Source organism: Xiphophorus couchianus, chromosome 24 (assembly GCF_001444195.1).
Source record: "Xiphophorus couchianus chromosome 24, X_couchianus-1.0, whole genome shotgun sequence".
NCBI lineage: Eukaryota > Metazoa > Chordata > Actinopteri > Cyprinodontiformes > Poeciliidae > Xiphophorus > Xiphophorus couchianus.
The window spans coordinates 20,048,128-20,071,616 of record NC_040251.1 but is presented as its reverse complement, the minus strand read 5'-3'; the positions used below and the strand labels follow the sequence as shown (position 1 = coordinate 20,071,616).

At 47.0% G+C, this 23,489-nt stretch overlaps 3 protein-coding genes across 4 annotated transcripts; 1 reads left to right on the top strand and 2 right to left on the bottom strand.

The window, feature by feature from the left end:
• The first annotated feature begins 229 nt into the window (after positions 1-229).
• LOC114141214 (uncharacterized) lies at positions 230-8,904 on the top strand. The gene is made up of 5 exons (XM_028011699.1): positions 230-302; positions 7,064-7,249; positions 7,332-7,586; positions 7,715-7,951; positions 8,022-8,904. Exons 1-5 carry the CDS (start codon positions 230-232, stop codon positions 8,354-8,356), a joined length of 1,086 nt encoding a protein of 361 aa, XP_027867500.1. The 3' UTR covers positions 8,357-8,904.
• Positions 8,905-9,011: 107 nt separating this feature from the next.
• Positions 9,012-22,748, bottom strand: LOC114140551 (uncharacterized). 2 transcript variants are annotated; one of them, XM_028010599.1, is made up of 9 exons: positions 22,273-22,748; positions 20,565-20,912; positions 20,380-20,487; positions 19,883-20,215; positions 15,116-15,457; positions 13,377-13,706; positions 12,960-13,304; positions 12,670-12,745; positions 9,012-10,160 (listed from the first exon to the last, which is right to left on the bottom strand). In XM_028010599.1, exons 1-9 carry the CDS (start codon positions 22,340-22,342, stop codon positions 10,118-10,120), a joined length of 1,995 nt encoding a protein of 664 aa, XP_027866400.1. In that variant the 5' UTR covers positions 22,343-22,748; the 3' UTR covers positions 9,012-10,117. The 2 variants fall into 2 exon arrangements, with proteins under 2 accessions (XP_027866400.1, XP_027866399.1); XM_028010598.1 differs by lacking the exon at positions 22,273-22,748 and having other exon boundaries at positions 20,565-21,032.
• On the bottom strand, positions 10,167-11,710 carry LOC114140623 (uncharacterized). The gene is made up of 2 exons (XM_028010732.1): positions 10,904-11,710; positions 10,167-10,760 (listed from the first exon to the last, which is right to left on the bottom strand). Exons 1-2 carry the CDS (start codon positions 11,543-11,545, stop codon positions 10,647-10,649), a joined length of 756 nt encoding a protein of 251 aa, XP_027866533.1. The 5' UTR covers positions 11,546-11,710; the 3' UTR covers positions 10,167-10,646.
• Positions 22,749-23,489: the final 741 nt, after the last annotated feature.

Here is a 23,489-nt window from a genome sequence, read left to right as displayed (position 1 = left end):
AGACATGCAGGTTCTAATCTGGAATAATAATCTATAATCTATCAGGTACAGACATAGAGCAGGTTCTAGATCTGCTTAATCTGATGTAATCTACATGATTCTAGACAATCTAATGGTGTAATCTGGAATAATCTGATATGGAGCTGATCTAAGGTCAGATGAAGTGAAACCTCTGAGCTCAGAGACAACAGGAAGTGAAATCTCTCTGAAAACCTCCTGACAGGAAGTGATGTCGCCCTGCGCTCTCTGGCGGCGCCTTCATCCAGACGACATGAAGTCTTCCTCCGGCCGCCTGCTGATGGGTGAGTCCAGCGTCTGTCCATCTGGGACCAGGAGGGACAGACTGGTTCTGGTTCAGTGGACCAGAACCAGAACATTTAGTCAGATTAAATTTGCTGTTAATCATAGAAATAAACTGAATATCAGAGATGAACTGATCGGACTCTGGTTCTGGTTCCTACAGCAGCAGGAAGTCGGTTCTGGACCTGCTGCTGGTTCTGGACCTGCTGCTGGTTCTGGATCAAGCTACCTGAGGAGAAACAGAACAGAATATAAGCAGATGCTGTTTCTATTCTACATCATCTAGCTCTATATTCCTTCACTGAGACTTTAAATATTACTCTAGTTTATAGATCACTGAAAGGATTAAAGTTCTGCTGCTGGATCAACCTGCTGGTTCTGGTTCTGCATTCAGAACCAGAACAAAAAGAGGAGACACAGCATTCAGCTTCTATGCAGAACAGATCTGGAACACATTTCCAGAAAGCTGTGAAACAGAAACTGAGTTTAGCAGAAAATAAATGTTTAACAGATGAAACACTTTAAACTAAAAATCTTCCTGGTTGGAGATGATTTTGAAACATAATCAGTGAAATATTGATAAAGATATTTGACTTTGTTTTGATAGTTTTGATGGTTGAACTGATCAGACATTAATATTTACTGGTTTCCTGTATAAAATCTTTTATGTCTTTGTATTTTTGTGATGTGAAGCTTTGAACTGTTTTCTGCTAAAATGTGTTGGAATAATAAACAGGATGATTGAAGGAACTTCTGGAATATTCTGTTCCATCCATCCATCCATACATCCATCCATCCATCCATCCATCCATCTTCTTCCGCTTATCCGAGGTCGGGTCTCGGGGGTAGCAGCTTCAGAAGGGAGGCCCAGACTTCCCTCTCCCCAGCCACTTCTTCCAGCTCCTCCGGGGGAATCCCGAGGCGTTCCCAGGCCAGCCGAGAGCCATAGTCCCTCCAGCGTGTCCTGGGTCTTCCCCGGGGCCTCCTCCCGGTGGGACGTGCCCGGAACACCTCACCAGGGAGGCGTCCAGGAGGCATCCTGACCAGATGCCCGAGCCACCTCAACTGGCTCCTCTCGATGTGAAGGAGCAGCGGCTCTACTCTGAGTCCCTCCCGGATGACTGAGCTTCTCTCTCTAAGGGAGAGCCCAGCCACCCTACGGAGAAAACCCATTTCGGCCGCTTGTATCCGCGATCTCGTTCTTTCGGTCATGACCCAAAGCTCATGACCATAGATGAGGGTGGGAACGTAGATCGACCGGTAAATCGAGAGCTTCGCTTTTTGGCTCAGCTCTCTTTTCACCACGACGGACCGGTACAGCGCCGCTTGACGGCAGACACTGCGCCAATCCGCCTGTCGACCTCCCGCTCCCTTCTTCCCTCGTTCGTGAACAAGATCCCGACATACTTGAACTCCTCCACTTGGGGCAGGACACCCCCCCTGACCCGGAGAAGGCACTCTACCCTTTTCTGGCTCAAGACCATGGCCTCGGATTTGGAGGCACTGATCCTCATCCTGGCCGCTTCACACTCGGCTGCGAACCGCTCCAGCGAGAGCTGCAGATCACAACCTGATGAAGCCAGAAGGACCACATCGTCTGCAAAAAGCAGAGATGAGATCCTAAGGCCACCAAATCGGATCCCCTCAACACCTTGGCTGGTCTAGAGATTCTGTCCATGAAAGTGATGAACAGAATCGGTGACAAAGGGCAGCCCTGGCGGAGTCCAACTCTCACCGGAAACGAGCCCGACTTACTGCCGGCAATGCGGACCAGACTCTGACACCGGTCATACAGGGACCTGACAGCCCGTATCAAAGGGCCCAGTACCCCATACTCCCGGAGAACCCCCCACAGGGCTCCCCGAGGGACACGGTCGAACCCCTTCTCCAAGTCCACAAAACACATGTAGACTGGTTGGGCGAACTCCCAGAACCCTCCAGGACCCTGCCGAGGGTGTAGAGCTGGTCCAGTGTTCCAGAACCAGAACCACACTGCTCTTCCTGAATCCGAGTTTCGACTATCCGACGGACCCTCCTCTCCAGGACCCTTGAATAGACCTTGCCAGGGAGGCTTAAGAGTGTGACCCCTCTATAATTGGAGCACACCCTCCGGTCCCCCTTTTTGAACAGGGGGACCACCACCCCAGTCTGCCAATCCAGGGGAACTGCCCCCGATGTCCATGCAATATTGCAGAGTCGCGTCAACCAACACAACCCTACAACATCCAGAGCCTTAAGGAACTCCGGGCGGATCTCATCCACCCCCGGGGCCCTGCCACCGAGGAGCTTCTTAACCACCTCGGCGACCTCGTCCCCAGAGATTGGAGAGCCCAACCCAGAGTCCCCAGGCTCAGCTTCTTCAATAGAAGGCATGTTGGTGGGATTGAGGAGGTCTTTGAAGTACTCTGCCCACCGGCCCACAACGTCCCGAGTAGAGGTCAGCAGCTCACCATCCCCACTATAAACAATGTTGGTGCCGTACTGCTGCCCCCCCTGAGACGCCGGATGGTGGACCAGAATCGCCTCGAAGCCGTACGGAAGTCTTTCTCCATGGCCTCTCCAAACTCCTCCCACGTCCGAGTTTTTGCCTCAGCAACCACCCGAGCCGCATGCCGCTTCGCCCGCCAGTACCCATCAGCTGCTTCCGGAGTCCCACAGGCCAAAAAGGCCCGATAGGACTCCTTCTTCAGCCTGACGGCATCCCTCACCGAAGGTGTCCACCAACGGGTTCGAGGGTTGCCGCCACGACAGGCACCGACAACCTTGCGGCCACAGCTCCGACCGGCCGCCTCGACAATGGAGGCACGGAACATGGTCCACTCAGACCTCATGTCCCCCACCTCCCCCAGGACGTGTTCGAAGTTTTGCCGGAGATGGGAGTTAAAGCTCCGTCTCACAGGGGATTCCACCAGATGTTCCCAGCAGACCCTCACAACACGTTTGGGCCGCCAGGTCTGACCGGCTTTCTCCCCCACCACCGGAGCCAACTCACCACCAGGTAGTGGTCAGTGGACAGCTCCGCACCTCTCTTCACCCGAGTGTCCAAGACATTCGGCTACAGATCCGATGAAACGATGACAAAGTCGATCATCGAACTGCAGCCTAGGGTGTCCTGGTGCCAAGTGCACATATGGACACCCTTATGCCTGAACATGGTGTTCGTTACGGACAATCCATGGCGAGCACAGAAGTCCAACAACAGAACACCGCTTGAGTTCAGGTCGGGGGGGCCGTTCCTCCCAACCACGCCCCTCCAGGTCTCACTGTCGTTGCCCACGTGAGCGTTGAAGTCCCCCAGCAGAACAAGGGAGTCCCCAGGAGGGGCACTCTCCAGTACCCCCTCTAAGGACTCCAAAAAGGGTGGGTAATCTGAACTGTCGTTTGGCCCGTAAGCACAAATTACAGTCAGGACCCGTCCCCCAACCCGTAGGCAGAGGGATGCTACCCTCTGGTTCACCGGGGTAAACCCCAACGTGCAGGCGCCGAAATGGGGAGCAACAAGTATGCCCACTCCTGCCCGACGCCTCTCACCTTGGGCAACTCTAGAGTGGAAATATGTCCAGCCCCTCTCAAGGAGGGTGGTTCCAGAACCAGAGCCATGCGTCGAGGTGAGACCGACTATTTCTAGCCGGAACCTCTCGACCTCACACACTAGCTCCGGCTCCTTCCCCACCAGAGAGGTGACATTCCACGTCCCAAGAGCTTCTGCAACCGAGGATCGGATCGCCAGGGTCCCCTCCCTTGGCCGCCACCCATCACACAATGCACCCGACCCCTTTGGCCCCTCCCACGGGTGGTGGGTAAAAGCCCGGCCACCAGGCGCTCGCCATCGTGTCCCCCCTCCAGGCCTGGCTCCAGAGTGGGGCCCCGGTGACCTGCGTTCCGGCGAGGGAACGCCAAGTCCAAGGTTTTCATTCATCATTAGGGTCTTTGGGCTGCGCTTTGTCTGGTCCCTCACCTAGGACCTGTCTGCCTTGGGTGACCCTACCAGGGGCATGAAGCCCCAGACAGCATAGCTCCTAGGATCATTGGGGCCCTTAAACCCTCCACCACGATAAGGTGGCAGCCCAAGGAGAGGAATATTCTGTTTAAATGATATTAACCTTAATTAATTATATTAATATTAAAACTGGCGCTTTAGTTGCATTTCATTTTTCTCAGTGTAATGGATCCAGATCCCTTCACACATTAATCTGATGAAGTTTTTTCAGCGCTCTGATCCGTTTCACACCGATGAACCGTTTCTTTCTTTAACAAGCTGAACCGCCTGCTCCTTTGACTAGGCCAGTGGTGGAGAGACAGTTCAGCACTAAGAGCCAAATTCAGATCATCATCACCATCACTATAAAGAGACACAAATAATTATCATTAGCTTTAGCATGTAGCTGCTCTTTTCTTAGTCTCTGAGGTTTCAGTGGGAAACTTTAGACATTGTTTTATAAATATCTAAAGTTTAGTTTGTTCTGTTAATTGAATCTTTATGTGACTCAGTGAAAACAGAACAATAGTTAGTTTGACTTAAATTTACTAAAAACACATTCAGAAAACTAATGAGCTTCATCTGACAAACTGGACATGTTTAAATGTTTAAATGTTTCCTGCTGGACATTTTAGACACAAACTGGCACCAAACACAACAAACCCAACAAACTCAGTCTGGACCTCAGCTGGTTCTTCCATCAGGCCCCCAGGGCCCAGTGCTGGTTTACCAGATGTGGCCCATGTGGTCCAGAACCGGGTCTCTGCTGACCCGTCATTCATTGAGGCATCTGGGCCAGATGGAAATGATGTCATTTCTGTCCCAGACAACTTAATGTTTGTAATATCAATAAAAACACAATTTATATCAACACAATTATTTATTACAACATTTTAATTTCAAACACAACATTTATATTGATGAATCTGTTTCCATGTCCTCCTGCTCAGGTTGTCATGGCAACAGTTCAGTAGATTCTCCTCTGAGCTTCACCTCTTAAATAAAGAGAATAAATAAACATATTGATCAGTATTAAAAATATTATTTAGACCTGAACAACACTGAACATCTGGAATCAATCTGGCCAACAGCCAAAGGCTAACGGTTCAAAGCTAACGGCTCAATGCTAAGGGCTCAATGCTAACGGCTCGAGGCTAACAGCTCGAAGCTAACGGCTCGAAGCTAAGGGCTCAATGCTAACGGCTCAATGCTAACGGCTCAATGCTAACAGCTCGAAGCTAACAGCTGAGCTAAGTTACCTTTAATGCTAAATAATATTAATACTAACAGTTAAAAATGACATTTTAAAAGCTGTAGACGCAACAGCAGCCAAACAATGTCAGTGAAAAATTATTAACAATAATAGTTAATTAGATTAATAATTGTGTAAAATAGGGTTAGCTAAAATGTTCAACAGCACAATAAAGGACATTGTAAATAAAATATTTCCAACCGTTGTTGAATAAATAACACTTAGAGGTGGTGGGAAAAACACAGATATGAATAAATTAAAATGAATTAATTTGGACTAAAAGAAACAAACCAAAGAAGATAAATATAAAAAACTTACAGATTGAGTTCAGTTCGACGCTAACGAGCTATCGGCTCATGAGTCCGTTACTATGGAGACGGAGCTGAAGCCTGCAGTTTGTCACGTCCTCCACCAGGAGGAGACAGCGGGCATTTCCATTTAAAATATTCTTATATTTATTAGAATTATTAAGAAGTAAAACAACTAAAACATTTTTACATTCAATAAACATATATAAAATTTAAATACACAAAAAAACAATGACTAGAGTAAATTAAACTTAAACTGCAAATGTTAAAGTGTTTATTATGTTGCTAAACCTGCCAAGTTATTCTTTTGGTTAAAAGTTATTTCTCCTGGTAATCATAATAATGTTTATAAATATTTTCACCAGTTTAGTCTTATGAGAAAATGAATTGTCACATGATGACATAACTACTTCTTAACTGGTCCGTATTTGGCCTGGACAGAACCGGTCCAGGTGTGTCCTGCTTCAGGTGAACCGTCCCATCATTCCCAGTCTGGTCCCAGTCTGGTTGACATCCAGTTTGCTGTGCCAGCAGAATGCCAGAACCGGACCGGGTCGGTCTGCTATGTGTGAAACATCTCTGCTCCCTTTCAGTCCTGAGAATCAGTCCTAAGGAGACATTTCATATAAATATTCAAGCATTGAAAGCTTTATTTATTTTCAATATGATGCACTAAATTAAACCTCATTAAATGGTTTAATAAACACAGCAGGTCTGACACATTAATAAATATTGTAATTAATTTAAACTCAGTCTCTGTTTCTTTCTAATTTTATTCAGTTTTTTTCTGCAGTTTAGAAATCGTTCCAAATCTCAAATCCATGAAAGCGCTAGCTTAGCACAGCCTCACTACCTGCACATTATCCTGCTTATGCTAGTGCTGCCTTCAAGGAGTGTGGGAAATTTCAGTATCAAAGAATTGCAGGTTTGCTAGTCCTTTTTTTAGACCATAGATGAAGACATTATGGCGTCTTCTGGTCTGTATGAGCTGAAGGCTAAACGTGGATAGCTAATCACGTTTAGCTACACGCGGTTAGCAAACCGTAGTTAGCTAAACGCAGCGCTGCAGCTAAAGGTCAGAATGAGCCATAAACTCCGCAGCTTCCTGTTCTTTGGTCTCAAACTCTCAGCTCTCAGTCAGAGTTCAGTTCATGTCCAGGTCAGAGGTCATTTCCAGAAGGGATTTTGATTATTGATTGATTATTGATTGAGTTTCTCAGTGAGTAAAGTTAAAATGTCCGCCGTCTGCACCAATCAGAGTAAATCAATCAAAATGGCCGACGGCGTTTAGGAAACCAACATGGAGGACAATCCATCAGTTCGTCCCTCCAGGTCTCACCTTCTCTCTGTTTCCATGGCAACCTGCAGGTGTCTCTGTGCTGCTGCTGTGTGGAGCGTCTGCGTCTCCAGGTGAGTTGATTGTTCTACCAGAACCTGAGGTCCGGTCCGGTCCGGTTGGTGAGGTGAGACGTTTCCTCCGTCTGTCCTCCAGTGTCTCTGTCCGTCAGTCCAAACCTGCAGCAGTTCTTCATCGGGGATTCCTCCGTGTCTCTGAACTGTCTGCATGAGGGACGGACAGCAGAGGGATGGACGGTGAGGGGGACCGGACCGGCTGGGGACTGTGGACCGCCTGGTTCTGGTTCCGGTCCATCCTGTGTCCTCAGCCTCTCTGGACCTTCAGCTGGACGGTTCTGGTGTGAAGCGTCTTCTGGCCAGAGGAGTGACAACGTCAGCATCACGGTGCTGGGTGAGGACATGTCCACCTGTCCTCAGTGTCTCAGTCAGAACCAGGACGACCCGTCTGGTTCCTCCTGCTGACCCGGTTCTCCTGGTTCTGAGGGTCCAGTAGAACCCCTGACCTCTGCTCCTATCCAGGTAAAGGTCTCATCCTGGAGATCCCGGCCCTTCCTGTCAGAGCAGGATGTGATGTCACGCTGCGCTGCAGGCGCAGTAACGGTGACATCACTGCGGCGTTCTTCTTCGTGGGTCAGCGCCGGCTGGGATCCGGACCGGAGCTGGTTCTCCAGCCGGTCCGCCGGGCCGACGAAGGCTCTTATTGGTGCTCCACGGACCGGTTTGGGAGGTCTCCTCTCAGCTTCCTGAGGGTCACAGGTCAGCCAGTGACATCACTTCCTGTTTCCAGAGCTGAGCAGATAAAGCAGCTTCCTTCATCTCTCTGCAGATCCTCCTCTTCCTCACGCCACCACTCCTCCTCCTCTGGTGTCGGGTCCAACCCGTCCTTCATCGTCTCCTCCTCTTCCTCCTTCATCGTCTCCTCCTCTTCCTCAGGCCTCTGGTGTCTCGGTTCCTCGCCAGCTCTGCCACCTGCTGGTCATCTGTCCGTACTGCGCCTGCAGCGTCCTGCTGCTGCTCAGGTGCTGCAGCAGGAAGTCGGGTGGAGCTCCGCCCCCTCACCTGGCCTTTCTGGCTCCGCCCACAGGATCCCAACCCACCGTCGCCATGGAGACCGCACAGCCTGCAGAGCTGGACCTCGTCACCACGGAGCACAACTTCTGAAGCTGGACCCTCCAGAACCACCGACCAGGTTCTGGTACCAGTCAGAACCGGTCCTGGTACCAAACATCTGGACCTGGTACCAGCTGTTGGAAATATTAGTGTAATTATGCTAATTTTAATGCTAGTTTAAACTTTAGCACTTGTTGAAATATTAGATTGTTTTAAGTTTGATTTTAGGTTTGATTTAGACTCAGTATAATCAATAACTTAATCAATATTTTTCTTAGATATATTGATCACAATTTGATTAAAATGAATCTAATCAGTAGTTTTTATATTCGATCACATTATTAATAAATCATAAATTCGTCTGAAATTGTTTTAGTTATTTATAAACCAAAGGAGCTGAAAATTAATCAGAAAATATTGAGTGTAAAAAATGTTTTGGTATTAAAATCTGTTCATGTCTGTTTTATCAGAGTTTGAAGATTTTATATGAAACATGTTTTAATTTTATAATCTGCTGTTTGATGGATTCTGGTGATCATGATAAAATGTTGATGTGATTTTATGAATTTGACTGAATAAATTCTGATTATGAAGTTGAACAGTTTCTGTTGTCTTTATGGTTTCATTTTACAAACATTAACAACCTGAGAGACCAGAGAACAAGAGCAACAGGCAGAAAATGTAAAACTTCATCTCAACAATAATCTCAAGGTTCACAACTTTAATAGACAAAAAGAAGAAGAAAGACAAATGAAGTGGATTTAACTCGTGATGAGAGCAGAGAGTCTGATTTTCAGTCTCTAAACTCTCTAAGAATCTTTTCTAGTTTCTCCTTTATTTTCATCATAACATCCTGATTTATTGACCAGCTGATCTAAAAGGCTGGAGGGAAACAAAACCTGCTAACACAAACTCATAAACCTTTTCTATATAATAAAATCTCCTGTCTTGGTGCCTGTGAGGACTCAAGGCAGTTCCTGTATCTCAGGGTCACAACCTTTGACCTTTAGCCTGTGGGTATTTTCCTCATCAGGTCAGCTCTTAGTTCTGTTATCATCTGGTTTATCAGCTTCCTGCAGACATCGCTCACAAAAACATGACAGAAGAAAACAAAGAATCTCTCAGTCCTTAAAGTTCATTTTGAGTAAATATGAAATAAAATATATTTACAGTTCAAACATCTTAGTTTTAAATAAAGTCTCAGTAAACTCTCCTTCATGATTGTTAAATGATTCTTATGTTTCTCCAAAATCCACCAAACTTTGACTGAACGTTCGTTGGGACGTTTTGACTGAGATCGGCCATTTGGGGACAGAGGAAGCAATGACCTCTGACCTATAGAGACAGCGAGTGGGATCCAACATGTTACCATGATTTCAGGAAGGGGTTGCTATGGTTACAGGTTTCCAAACGGTCCTCATGTAGAGATGTGCAACATGACCTCAGTATCAGTGGCTGGACCTGAAGACCTGAAGACCTGGACCTGAAGACCTGGACCTGTGTGAGTCCAGGCTGGCTGTTGGTCCCATCGTGTTGGATGTAGATGTAGAGCATGTAGAGTGGCTGAGGAAACAACCGTTGCTGGTCCAGAGGAAGGAAACCATCTGAGGTCCAAACCAAAGTTTTTCCTTCCACAGTGAAAGTTCTGGTTCCTCACAGGCTGACAGAAACGTGGCGATAATCCTGGAAGGTTCTGGATTAACTGGTACTGGATCTGGTCGGGCTTCAGGGTTTCTGGTACCAAACATGTTCTGGAAACATCCAGAGCTGACCCAGAACAATAATCCAGAAGAACCGAGCCTTGATCCAGATTCAGTCCTGATTCATGGATGAGTTGAAGACCAGCTGGACGTTCCTGGAACAGAAGAGATGTTCAGTCAGGAGATGAACTGAAATAATCCATGATTGATAATCCATAACAATATCAGTCACTGTCCAGAGGAGAGAATAAAAGACTGATATTTACTAAATGATACCAGAACCCAACAGGTCCGTTCATCTGGACTCATTTAAAACCAGCAGATCAAGAGGAAAAGGTTTCAGTATCAATTGGATCAATAAACCTTCAGGATAGAAATCTGAACTCAGAGTGCAGAGGATCCCAGGGATCTTCAAGGATCTCTTAGTGACTCTTGATCTCCTGAAGGTACAGATCCATACAGACTGTTATCATGATCCTCTTTGATTCATGCTGAGGTTACGGAACCAGAACATTGATCAGTTAAATCAGGTTCAATAGAAGAAAAATTAAACATTCCTTCTTCTTTTTTAAGGTTTTATTGTCTCTATTTGATAATGGTCAGACAGGAAAGTGGGTAACAAGAAAGAGGGAAGACAAAAGTCACCAGGCTGGGAATCGAACCTGTGACAGCCTCATTGAGGACGGTAGCCTCCATGGTTTACCTCTGTGACGCCGCAGCACATTTTCTATGACCTTTGTTAAAAAAACATCCACCTGCCAACAAATGAAGCCAAAGTCAAACCCAGAACAATCAGCCAGGATGTGAGGCTGAAACTCAGGCGACCAGGAGACTGTTGGCCTCTAGAGGTCCAACAACAAGACTGAGCAATGCAGCAGAGGCAACCTGCAACCCTGACCTGGAAGGACTCAGTGTTGCTCTGAACCATCTGCAGTAGTTCCCTCTCTGCAGTAGTTCCCTCTCTGCAGTAGTTCCCTCTCTGCAGTGGTTCCCTCTCTGCAGTAGTTCCCTCCCTGCAGTGGTTCCCTCTCTGCAGTAGTTCCCTCTCTGCAGTGGTTCCCTCTCTGCAGTGGTTCCCTCTCTGCAGTAGTTCCCTCTCTGCAGTAGTTCCCTCTCTGCAGTAGTTCCCTCTCTGCAGTAGTTCCCTCTCTGCAGTGGTTCCCTCTCTGCAGTGGTTCCCTCTCTGCAGTAGTTCCCTCTCTGCAGTAGTTCCCTCTCTGCAGTGGTTCCCTCTCTGCAGTAGTTCCCTCCCTGCAGTGGTTCCCTCTCTGCAGTAGTTCCCTCTCTGCAGTGGTTCCCTCTCTGCAGTGGTTCCCTCTCTGCAGTAGTTCCCTCTCTGCAGTAGTTCCCTCTCTGCAGTAGTTCCCTCTCTGCAGTAGTTCCCTCTCTGCAGTGGTTCCCTCTCTGCAGTAGTTCCCTCCCTGCAGTGGTTCCCTCTCTGCAGTAGTTCCCTCTCTGCAGTGGTTCCCTCTCTGCAGTGGTTCCCTCTCTGCAGTAGTTCCCTCTCCACTGTCTGAGCAGACGATTGGTCAGTTATCATTCTCAGCCTTTGGGCCGTTAATCTGGGCCACTGATACGACAACAGAGACAGAAAAACTCAAAGATGAATGTGAAATTCCCACAGAAGAAGAAATCAGAGCTGAAGCAGGTTTAGACTAATATGACCAAAGAGAAGAAAATAAATGTCTTCATAAGGTAATAATCTCATCATTACTTTATCTCAGCCCAAACACTTGATGAATGGATCTCTCACTGCCAGGTGATCAGTCTCCCTCAGGTACTAACGAGGGTTAGAAGAAAATAATTCACATGTGAACCAGCAGAGTTTGATTTTATGTAACTTTTGTAACGTCAGCCATGATGTTCTCCAGCTCAATGAAGGTAAAGTAAGCAAGATGATTTTATTTATATCACATTTTCAGCAACAAGGCAGATCAAAGTCCTGGGAAACAAAGTCTGATCAGCCGGTTTGAGTAACTGGTTCTAACACTGAATCGTGTTTCTCGGCTCCACTGGATCCTTCAGTCACAGGGCAACATTCACCCTCTGACCCTGCAGAGCTACTGGATAGTAGCCACAGCTGCCCTGGGCCAGGCTGCCAGGCACTGGCGCCCCCTGTTGATCCATCTGACCACCAGCAGCATGCAAGGAGAAGTGCCTGGCCCAAAGGCACAACGACAGAGAGGGAGGGAGTGGGGAGTCACTCAGTCCATGAGGGACCCAGTTTACTGCTGAGTGGGGAGCAAACATGTCAGCAAGGTCATTTCTGTCGATAACCAATCAGATGGCGGATCTGTCACGATCGGCGCGGTGAGGCAGACGCTGTAGACCCAGGTAAGATGAATAGTGATTTTAATAGTGCAACACACAGTGCAAACAACGGGCAGCACGGCCGAGCGGAAGCCAGGGCTCGACGCCGGTAGCAACCGTTAACAAGACTGGATAACACGGAGGACTGAACGCACGTTAGACGCTGAATTGACAAGGACCCGACGAGGAACAAGGAACACAAGTGGAGTTAAATACACAGCAGGTAATCACAGAACAAGACACACCTGGGAACAATCAAGGGGAAGACAGGACAACACGGAGACTCAGGACACAGAAAACTCTAAATAAATACACAGAAAACACAGAACATGACAGGATCAGGAGGATTCTTACTCTGGAGTTGGGTCTCCGGATGTTTTCCTCTTCTTGCAGCACAGCAGTCGGTCTGTGAAGCTGCTGTCCAAAGGTTCTGCAGACAAACCAGAAGGAACATCAACTGATCCATGATGTGACTGAAGCTACAGCTAAAAGCTAACTGTGACCTGTGTTGGTCTTTGGGATTACAGGAAGTCTAACGGTTCTACTCTCTTCAGAACATGAATCATCAGATTGGTGGTTTTCTGGACCTGCTGCCCTGTTAGCAGCTTGTGATGGTTCTGATCCGACTGGTTCCACCTACTGACCTCCAACACTGAGCGTCACCATCTTCATGTGTTGGACCTCCTCCTCGCTGTAGACGGTGCATCTATAGAGGCCGTTGTCTTTAGGACGGGGACGATGCAGGACCAGACTCAGGTCTCCAGATGTCAGCAGGTCTTTGTCCATCTCTGTGTCGCCATGGTAACGGTAACCCAGGACCTGTTTGGGTGAATGAATTTCTCCGTTCTTAAAGGTGATGACCTCCGTCTGTTTGGAGTCCGGGCGGGTCCACTCCACCCTGATGTCCTCGTCCAGAGGAGCAGGGATTTTAAAAGGAAGTGACACCGATGGGTCCCCGTCTGTGACCTTCACGACCTCCGACTGAAAACCTGAGAGTCAGAGCAGAAGGTGAGCCGAACCAGAGCTGGTTCTGATGAGGAAGATGAGATGCCTTCACTGACCTCTGAGTATGAGGACCACCACCTTCTGCCGGAGGATCTTTCTGTGCTCATTGTAGACGCAGCAGGAAAACACACTGTTAGTCAGACAGACATTATTGATCATCAGGCTGAAATCTCCAGTCCTCATCAGGTCTTCATTCATCGTGTGGCCTTCATGGTCCTGAGCTGATGAGTCCTGGCCTCGGCAACATCGGTAGACCAACTTATTCCCTCGGTCTGACCGGCTCCACTCCACAGCAAAGGCTTCAGCCAGCAGGGGAGACGCCACCTTAAAGGGAAGAACAACCGACCTTCTGCCCTCCTCCACAGAAACCTTTTCTACCTGGTGGACTGAGAACAGAGAACGTTATACTAGACATGATGCGTTTACTGACCCCAGTGATGCGTTTACTGACCCCAGTGATGCGTTTACTGACCCCAGTGATGAGTTTACTGACCTCAGTGATGGGTTTACTGACCTCAGTGATGCGTTTACTGACCTCAGTGATGAGTTTACTGACCCCAGTGATGCGTTTACTGACCTCAGTGATGCGTTTACTGACCCCAGTGACGAGTTTACTGACCTAAGTGATGAGTTTACTGACCCCAGTGATGCGTTTACTGACCTCAGTGATGCGTTTACTGACCCCAGTGACGAGTTTACTGACCTAAGTGATGAGTTTACTGACCCCAGTGATGCGTTTACTGACCTCAGTGATGCGTTTACTGACCCCAGTGACGAGTTTACTGACCTCAGTGATGAGTTTACTGACCCCAGTGATGCGTTTACTGACCTCAGTGATGCGTTTACTGACCCCAGTGACGAGTTTACTGACCTAAGTGATGAGTTTACTGACCCCAGTGATGCGTTTACTGACCCCAGTGATGCGTTTACTGACCTCAGTGATGCGTTTACTGACCCCAGTGACGAGTTTACTGACCTCAGTGATGAGTTTACTGACCCCAGTGACGAGTTTACTGACCTCAGTGATGAGTTTACTGACCCCAGTGATGCGTTTACTGACCTCAGTGATGCGTTTACTGACCCCAGTGACGAGTTTACTGACCTAAGTGATGAGTTTACTGACCCCAGTGATGCGTTTACTGACCCCAGTGATGCGTTTACTGACCTCAGTGATGCGTTTACTGACCCCAGTGACGAGTTTACTGACCTCAGTGATGGGTTTACTGACCTCAGTGATGCGTTTACTGACCTCAGTGATGAGTTTACTGACCCCAGTGATGGGTTTACTGACCTCAGTGATGCGTTTACTGACCCCAGTGATGCGTTTACTGACCCCAGTGATGCGTTTACTGACCCCAATGATGCATTTACTGACTTCAGTGATGAGTTTACTGACCCCAGTGATGCGTTTACTGACCCCAGTGATGCGTTTACTGACCTCAGTGATGCGTTTACTGACCCCAGTGATGGGTTTACTGACCTCAGTGATGCGTTTACTGACCCCAGTGATGCATTTACTGACCCCAGTGATGCGTTTACTGACCCCAATGATGCATTTACTGACTTCAGTGATGAGTTTACTGACCTCAGTGATGCGTTTACTGACCTCAGTGATGCGTTTACTGACCTCAGTGATGCGTTTACTGACCCCAGTGATGCGTTTACTGACCTCAGTGATGCATTTACTGACCCCAGTGATGCGTTTACTGACCTCAGTAATGAGTTTACTGACCCCAGTGATGCATTTACTGACCTCAGTGATGCATTTACTGACCTCAGTGTTAACGGTACCAACCTTTGACATGGAGCATCAGAACTTTCCGTTTCAGGATCCTCCCATCCTGGTCGTTGTAGACGGTGCAGATGAAGACGCCGCTGTCCTCCAGCCGGGGGCAGTTCAGGGTCAGGGTGAGGTCTCCGGTCCTCAGAGCGTCAGGTTTCATCTGGGTCCGGTTCAGATATTCCTGGTTCTGTCTGTCTGACTGGTTCTGACTGTTCTGGTACTCATGGACAGAGTTGTGCTGGTCAGTGCGGCTCCACACCACTTTGCTCTCTGCAGGCAGGTCAGCTGCGGTTCTGAAAGGCAGAAGGACGAACTCTTCTCTGTCGGCGACCTCCACCTCCTCCATCAGGCTCTCTGTCAGGAGGAGAACCAGAACCATTTCAAACCAAATACCAAACAGAGATTGAAGGAGCCCTGATGGTTCTGAACCCTCACCATAGTAGTGAGCATTGCTAACTAAAAAGCTACTGCGTTAACCGAAAAGCGCTAACCATAAGCATTTGTTCTGCTAATGCTACAGCAACATTTGGAGGAAACTCAGTTCAGCTGCTGGTGTTCACAATTTTCTTCTGTCAGTCACGACCCAAAGCTGTGACCATAGATAAGGGTAGGTCAGAGGTCAGAGGTCAACTGGTAAACCGAGAGCCCTAGATTCAGCTCTCTCTTCACCAGGACAGACCAGTACAGCGCCCAGTTCACTGCAGACACTCCACCAATCTGCCTGTCCATCTCCTCCATTTCTCCTTCATTCATAAACCTGAGGTACCTGAACTCCTCCAGTTGGGTCAGAACCCCCCCTGACCCCCTGACCCAGAGAAGACACTTTACCCTTTTCCAGCTCTAGACCCTCAGATCTGGAGGCTCTGATCCTCATCTTGGTTGCTTCACACTCGGCTGCAAGACGCTCCAGTGAAGCTGCAGCCAACAGAACCACAAGAAGCAGCGACAGGATCCTAAGGCCCAAAACGGATCCATCAACCTGAACTTTAGGCTCCACTAACTGGTCGACCCTCTTCAGACCAGTGAGGTCTGGGATCTGAACCAGTAGCTGGAGACACACTCTGTGGTGGGCAAAGGCCACCAGAGTGGTAGGAACCGGGGGGTCAGGGGGGGACGTGGCCCTCCCCAATATTGGAGACATTCGTCCCACCCAATAATTTCACTGCAGTTGCAAAACATTTTGAAATCTAAAAGAATTAATTTATAGTAAATTAATGAGGAAAAGTTTTAAAACCATCATAGTTTGAGTCACTAATGGTTTTATTGTGTATATTTTGTAACTCTGACAGTGAGTTCACACACAACCCTGTTGAATAAAAGATGATGAATCATCATCATCTTTTATTCAACACCATACAGACGATACTCCAGATTTTCTTTTTGGGGTCAGGAGGTTATTTATTTTCTTTACTTTATAAAGTCACTACATTAAAAAAATATTCCTATATGGATATATACAAAATCCCACAATATGTTTTATATGTCAAAGAAAATAGAAAATAGATAAGAAGAAATAGAAATGTGCAAAAGTAAGAATGTTGTTTAATATATTTAAATAAAGATTTAAAATGTTCAATACCAAAATATGTCACATAAAAACAGGAAACATTAAAAGTTTAAGCTTTTATTGATCCTAATGATCTGGAACTTTATTCATCTTCATTTCCTCCATTTGTCTCAGACATTAATGAATTAGTGACTGTCAGCGTTTTGATTTTTAGATTTCATCTCCTCCCTCCTACTCTGCTGTTTATCAAAAATCAGCTGATTTTGTTTCATATTTTTCTAATTAAATCTGATTTGCAGTAATCAGCACCTTCAACCTTCACTTCCACTGATTAAATTAAATGTTTACAGGCTAACAGACGTGACTCTCTGCAGCTTCTCTGTGTTTAATTGTATCTTTGTGCCTCCAGTCAACATGTTGCTGACAGAACGGTCAGGAAATGTTTCTCCTGTTTCTTTTATATCGGTGGCCCTGAATCTTACGCTAAGCTTGAAGCTTTTTATATAGTTGTTTTTGGGGAAGACTTTGTGTTTCCGATATCTTTTCCACTGTGGCTGATTGGTTCATTATTTCTGTGTTAATAGGAGATCTGAGCGCCGTGTAGCGATGCTAAGTCCAGATCAGCAGCACATCTGGTTCCTCCTCTGAGATGCTGGATATCAGATCAGAATCACCTCAAAGCTGAACAGAAATTTCTCCATAGTCTCCAAACTCGTTACACATCTGAGTTTTTACCTCAGCAACCATCCAATGCTTGAACTCCCGCTCCTATTGGCTGATTCTGGTCCCACATGCATCTCTTATCATATGTGTGTCCACAGCAGGGTCAAGGGTTGCCATCCCAACAGGCTCTGATCGGCCACAGCTCCGGTTAACCTCCTCAGGAATACGGCCAACTCTGACTCAATGACACTCACCTCCCCAGAACGTGTTTGAAACTCTCCTTTGGGTCAGACTGAGGTCTCCGGCCAGAGGTGCCAGAAGGTCTGCGTTCCCAGCAGACCCTCACAACACGTTTGGGCCTGCCAGGTCTGACCGGCTTCCTCCCCCACCACCGGAGCCAACTCACCACCAGGTAGTGGTCAGTGGACAGCTCCGCACCTCTCTTCACCCGAGTGTCCAAGACATACGACTGCAGATCCGATGAAACGACGACAAAGTCGATCATCGAACTGCAGCCTAGGGTGTCCTGGTGCCAAGAGGTCATATGGACACCCTTATGCTTGAACATGGTGTTCGTTATGGACAATCTGTGACGAGCACAGAAGTCCAACAACAGAACTAACAACAGTTCAGCCACCCGTAGGCGGAGGGATGCTACCCTCTCGTTCACCGGGGTGAACCCCAACGTACAGGCGCCCAGATGGGGAGCAACAAGTATGCCCACTCCTGCCCGATGCCTCTCACCTTGGGCAACTCCAGAGTAGAAGTATGTCCAGCCCCTCTCAAGGAGGCTGGTTCCAGAACCAGAGCCATGCGTCGAGGTGAGACCGACTATTTCTAGCCGGAACCTCTCGACCTCACACACTAGCTCCGGCTCCTTCCCCACCAGAGAGGTGACATTCCACGTCCCAAGAGCCAGTTTCTGCAACCGAGGATCGGACTGCCAGGGTCCCCTCCTTCTGCTGCCACCCTTCACACAGTGCACCCGACCCCTTTGGCCCCTCCCACGGGTGGTGGGCCCATGGGAGGGGGGACCCATGTTTCCTGTTGGGACCGAAGAGATCCAAGCTACAAGGCTGTGTGCTCCACCTACAGGCGCAGTTCCAGAGGAGACCCCCTGGTGATCAGAAGGTCTTTAGCTGCTCTGTGTCTTATCGTCACCTTTGACCTGAGCCTGACCCTCCAAGGGAATGATTCATTACGAAAACAGGTTTTAGATCTGATTTATAAATAAATCTTTATGGCGTTGAAGAATTAAACACTTTCTATGTATCAGGTAAACCAGAGGTGTCCAAACTTTTTGCAAAGAGGGCCAGATTTGATAAAGTCAAGATGCCTGGGGGCCAATAGTTTGTTCGGACATTTTTTAACTACAAAAGTTTCATGCAAATACACACTGTTATAAAACAATTTTCATTGTCACAATTATCTTTATTTTTCAAATGACAAAATAACCAAATATAAGCCACTCAGGCAAATGAGAACAACTCTAAAAACCCAAATTCTGCCTTTGATTCATATCTGGAGAGTCAGATAACATTGAACAAACTGTATGAAATACCTTAAATTTACATGAGTTTAAAAATATCTTTGCCTCAAGAACATTTTAAACAGGAGTTATAAGTAATGCAAAGTTGTCTGTTATTATTAAATCTTAAAACGAGTGAATTTTGCTCGTCATTTACAATATCTTTCAGAAAGTAATAGTGTGTCACATCTACAGGTTCATAACCAAATCTTACTCAAGAGTTTAATAAAAATAAGTGCCATAAATCCAGGTGCATAAATGTTCTTTTGGCTCTTCACTGCTGATAGTGACAGACGTTACCGTTCAAAATACTCAGTTTCATGTCCTCAACTCTCAGTGCCACACTGTTACTGCCAGGCAAACATTTTTCTCAAATTCTTGCTTCTTCTCAGGGCAAAATGTTCTCCACCATTTTCATAACACAGTCTTTGATAAATGTATCTTCAGTAAAAGATTTGCCATGTTTAGCTATTAACATTAACATCGTAGCTGCTTTGGTGGTATTTTCTTTTGACTCACAGGCCCGCGTGAAGAATCGCTGTTGTGATGCCAGTGCAGCTTGGAGCTGCTTCACTTTTTCAGCACGGTCACTTCCTGTTAGCTTGTTGTATGTGTTAGCATGTTTAGTCTGGTAGTGTCCTTTTACGTTGAAATCCTTAAACAAGGCAACCGTCTCATCACAAATTAGACGAGCACAATTGCCTTGATTTTCAGTGAAGAAGTATTGTAATTCCCATCTCTCTTGAAAGCGGCGGCCTTCACTGTAAACTTTCCTCGTTTTCTTTGCAGTGGCCATGGCAGAAATGAGCGGAGAGCGGTTCGCTGCACGGAGGCAGACTGATAGTATTAAAGTGGTGCTGCCACCATTTGGTGAAAGGAGGAATTACAGTTTCAAGTTTTATGATTTATTTATTCTGTTTGACAGTGGAGGCGGGCCATAAATAATACATTATAAGACCGAAGCTGCGGGCCGTATGAAATCTGACCGCGGGCCGTGATTGGCCCCCGGGCCGGACTTTGGACATGCCTGAGGTAAACGGTGGAAATGAATATTAATGCTGAAACATGATGTCAGACTGACCTTTGACCCTGAGAGTCACAGCTTTCTGCAGCAGCTTTTCTCCTCCTCTGTAGACGACACAGTCGTAAACCCCAGAGTCGTTCAGCTGGGGGGTCCTGAGGGTCAGGCTCAGGTCTCCGGTCTCCTGCAGGTTCGGTCTCATCTTGGTCCGGACCCGGTTGTCTTCCGGTAGCTCAGACTGAGTCTGGCCGTTCTCAAACACATGGATCCTGATGTTCCTCTGGTCAGAACGGATCCACTCCACTCTGACGTTGTGAAGACGTTTCTGAGTTTTAACCGGCAGCAGGACGGACTTCAGCCCCTCCCTGATCTCCACCGTCTCAGATGGAAGAACTGAGACGAAACGAGAACACGGCAGAGAGAGTAAAGCTCAGAGAGCCGCTGGACGCCACAGAACCAGAACCTTGGAGAACCTCAGGGTGGGACACTTCTGTAGGGTTCTGCAGCCGTTCTGTTTTTAAGACATCAGCTGGTTTATCCTCTAGTGACCAACATACCTGCTGCTGTCGGCTTCTTTTTAAATCTGTGGTACAAAACAAGAACCACCAGAACCACCAGAACCACCAGAACCACCAGAACCCAGGGCCAGACCGGAGCAGGAGCTTCTGCAGACATCATGAACACAGAGCAGTTCTGAACACCTTCCAACATGTTGAGCATTCAGAGAAGCTGCAGCACTGACCTTTGACCTGCAGCTCCACGGCCTCCTGGTGCAGCTCTTCTCCCAGCCTGCGGACCGTGCAGGTGAAGGTCCCGCTGTCGGTGAAGCTGGGTCTCCTCAGGGTCAGGCTGAGGTCTCCGGTCCGCAGAGCGTCCTCCATCATGGCCGTCCGGCCTTCGTAGCGCCGGTTCTGGTCCCTCAGGTAATCGCCGTCCGGCTGGCGAACGTGGACCGTAGGGATCCGCAGGTCATCTTGGTCCCAAACGGCTGTAGAACCATCAGACTCAGAAACCTTTACCCGACAGGGCAGCTGGACAGACTCTGCCCCCTCAAACACCTCCACCTGGAGTCCTGAGGCATGCTGGGAAACTGAGGACAGAGACAAGAAACTATCTGAGGGAACTGAGGTTCTAAGACACGAAGCAGGAACCCTGAGGAACTCCTCCATCCCAGAACCGATCTGCTCATCCTGGTTCTGTTCTGCCCGACTCAGACTCAGCCAGAACCAAACATGGAGGAGCAGCATTCAGCTTCTGTGCTGCTGCAGGACTGTAACCCGACTCCAACGTCTCTCTGTCTGACTGTCCAAGCAGACAGAGATTAAAGAGCCGCAGGAAAAGAAAAGAAAAGGAGGATCAGCAGATGATGAACAACAGACAGACAGACAGACAGACGGTTCATCAGGACGTTTCTGTGAAGCTTCGTCTCTACAGTCCAGGAAGTTATTATTTAGTTCAGCTGTGTTACATTTTACTCTGAGATCTGTTGTTGGTGGGATTCATGGATCCATAATGCATTATGGATCTATACCTGCATTATGGATCCAGGTAGAGCAGAACCAGAGAACCGGTCCTTTGATTAATCAAGTCCAGTTTATTAGCTGATTAGCACATTTGAGCAACAAGGCAGTTCAAAATATTTACATCATAAAAATATAATACATTATAAAACAAGAAATAAACATTACATTAAAAAGCCATCAACTAATATATTGATCAATGTTTCTTTGATTATTAATCAAATCAGCTCCAACCATCTGGGTTTTAGTCTGGAGCTCAGAGTTTAAATGAAACTCTACATTTTATACGCCTACATTAACCAGGTGTAGAACTGGTTAATGTAGAACCGGATGATGTAGAACCAGGCGGTCTCTCTATCCTCCTGGTTCTAGTCAGAACTCCAGCAGCAGCGTTCTGGACCGCTGGGTTGTCAATCAGACCTGTGAAGACGCTGCTGCAGGAATATTTAATAACTTCTCTGATCATTTTTCATCATCAGTCCAGGCTGTAATCTGTCCTGATTAACTTCATTAATATGGAGACATTTCTAGATATTCTGCTCTTCTTCTGCACCGGAATAATCCTGAAATTAATCCCAGTTTTAAGGCTATTTTACAGATTATATTCCCAGTTTTATGAGCTTTATTTTGAAATTTTGTCTAATTAATATGTCAGGTGATCAGATTTATTCATTTGTACAGAAACAATCCTTACTAAACATTTATATGATCAACACGCTGATTTTAGATTTCCAGATTTATTTCACTCAGAAACACAGCAACCATCGCAGCTTTTATTTTGAAGTTCTGACATATTACCCGAACTTTTCCAGAACCTGAGATTCATTTAGTTCTAAACTTCCAGCTTCTCGACTCCCCGGTACCGGACTGATTACCGGTCCGCTCCTGGTTCCGAGTGTGTTGGTTCATACCGAGCAGGAGGTCACTTACCGAGCAGAACCAGAACCAGAACCAGGACCGGAACCGGGACCAGAACCACCAGCTGCTGCTGCAGAAACATCTCAGAGCTTCTGAACGTCCCTCTAATCCACGGTCAGAACCAGAATCCGGCCTGCAGGTCCAGATCGGAGTTCGGAGATTCTGAGTTTTTTCTTTCAGTTTCTAACCCACCCGTGACGTCACAGACCACTTTCCCCAGGTTCCTGGACTTCCGGTTTGACATCTGAAAACTTTCCAGGCTGAACCAGATTTAATGCTTCATTTCTCAAAAGTTCCTGATATTTATATTCAGAGCAGAAACCTTAAAAATATAAAGATTTACACTGAATTTGTTAAAAGTCCGTCCGTTTGTTTAACACTACGTTACCCATGATGCATCTGTTTGTAGTTTCAATCTCGTAGCTGAGCAAGAACTGCTGAAGAACTGTTGGCAGGAAGTTTCTGACCAGATTATTTACTATCAGAGGTCAGCAGTGTCACATTTCACCCTCAGCTGTTGTCATAATGCATGTGATGTCATCAGTTGCATGTGATGTCATCAGTTGCATGTGATGTCATCAGTTGCATGTGATGTCATCAGTTATGATGTTGCTAGGATACAGACACAACACCCCAATTCATCTGTGGCAATATCTGATGACTTTACCCTTTAGGGAAGGAGACAGAGAGTTACTGAGGAAACAGAAGCAGCTCAAAGTAAAGATTGGAGACAACAAGGAGAAGAACAGGAAGAACCTGGAGGAAAAACTGCAGAAGAAGAAAATCAGAGATCAGAGGTCAGGGATGAAGAAGATCACAGTCTCCTAGCAACAGGAGGGAACACATTCTGCAACAAGTTCAGCTCTTTATGTCTTGGGAAGGCAGAGCGTCTTCAGTCAGAGGCTTCTTCAGAATCACTGTAACACAGACTGCTACAGGAGATCTTTCCTGCCAACAGCCATCACCATCTTCAATAACTCGTTTAGGGATCTGAATTCTGAATTAATGAGCTACAACATCATTTAATTTCCCTTTGAGGTTAATAAACTATATTTGAATTGAATTAATAGAGAAGTTGTTGTATTTTGGGACCAGAATATCTTCTGTCAGACTCAGATCCTTTATCAGGCTCCAGTATCAAACTTCAGGCTCTCAGAAACACATCCTCTTCAGACAGATCAGACCAAACTGTCCACCAGGAGATTTAACCAAAACGCAACTCAATCTGA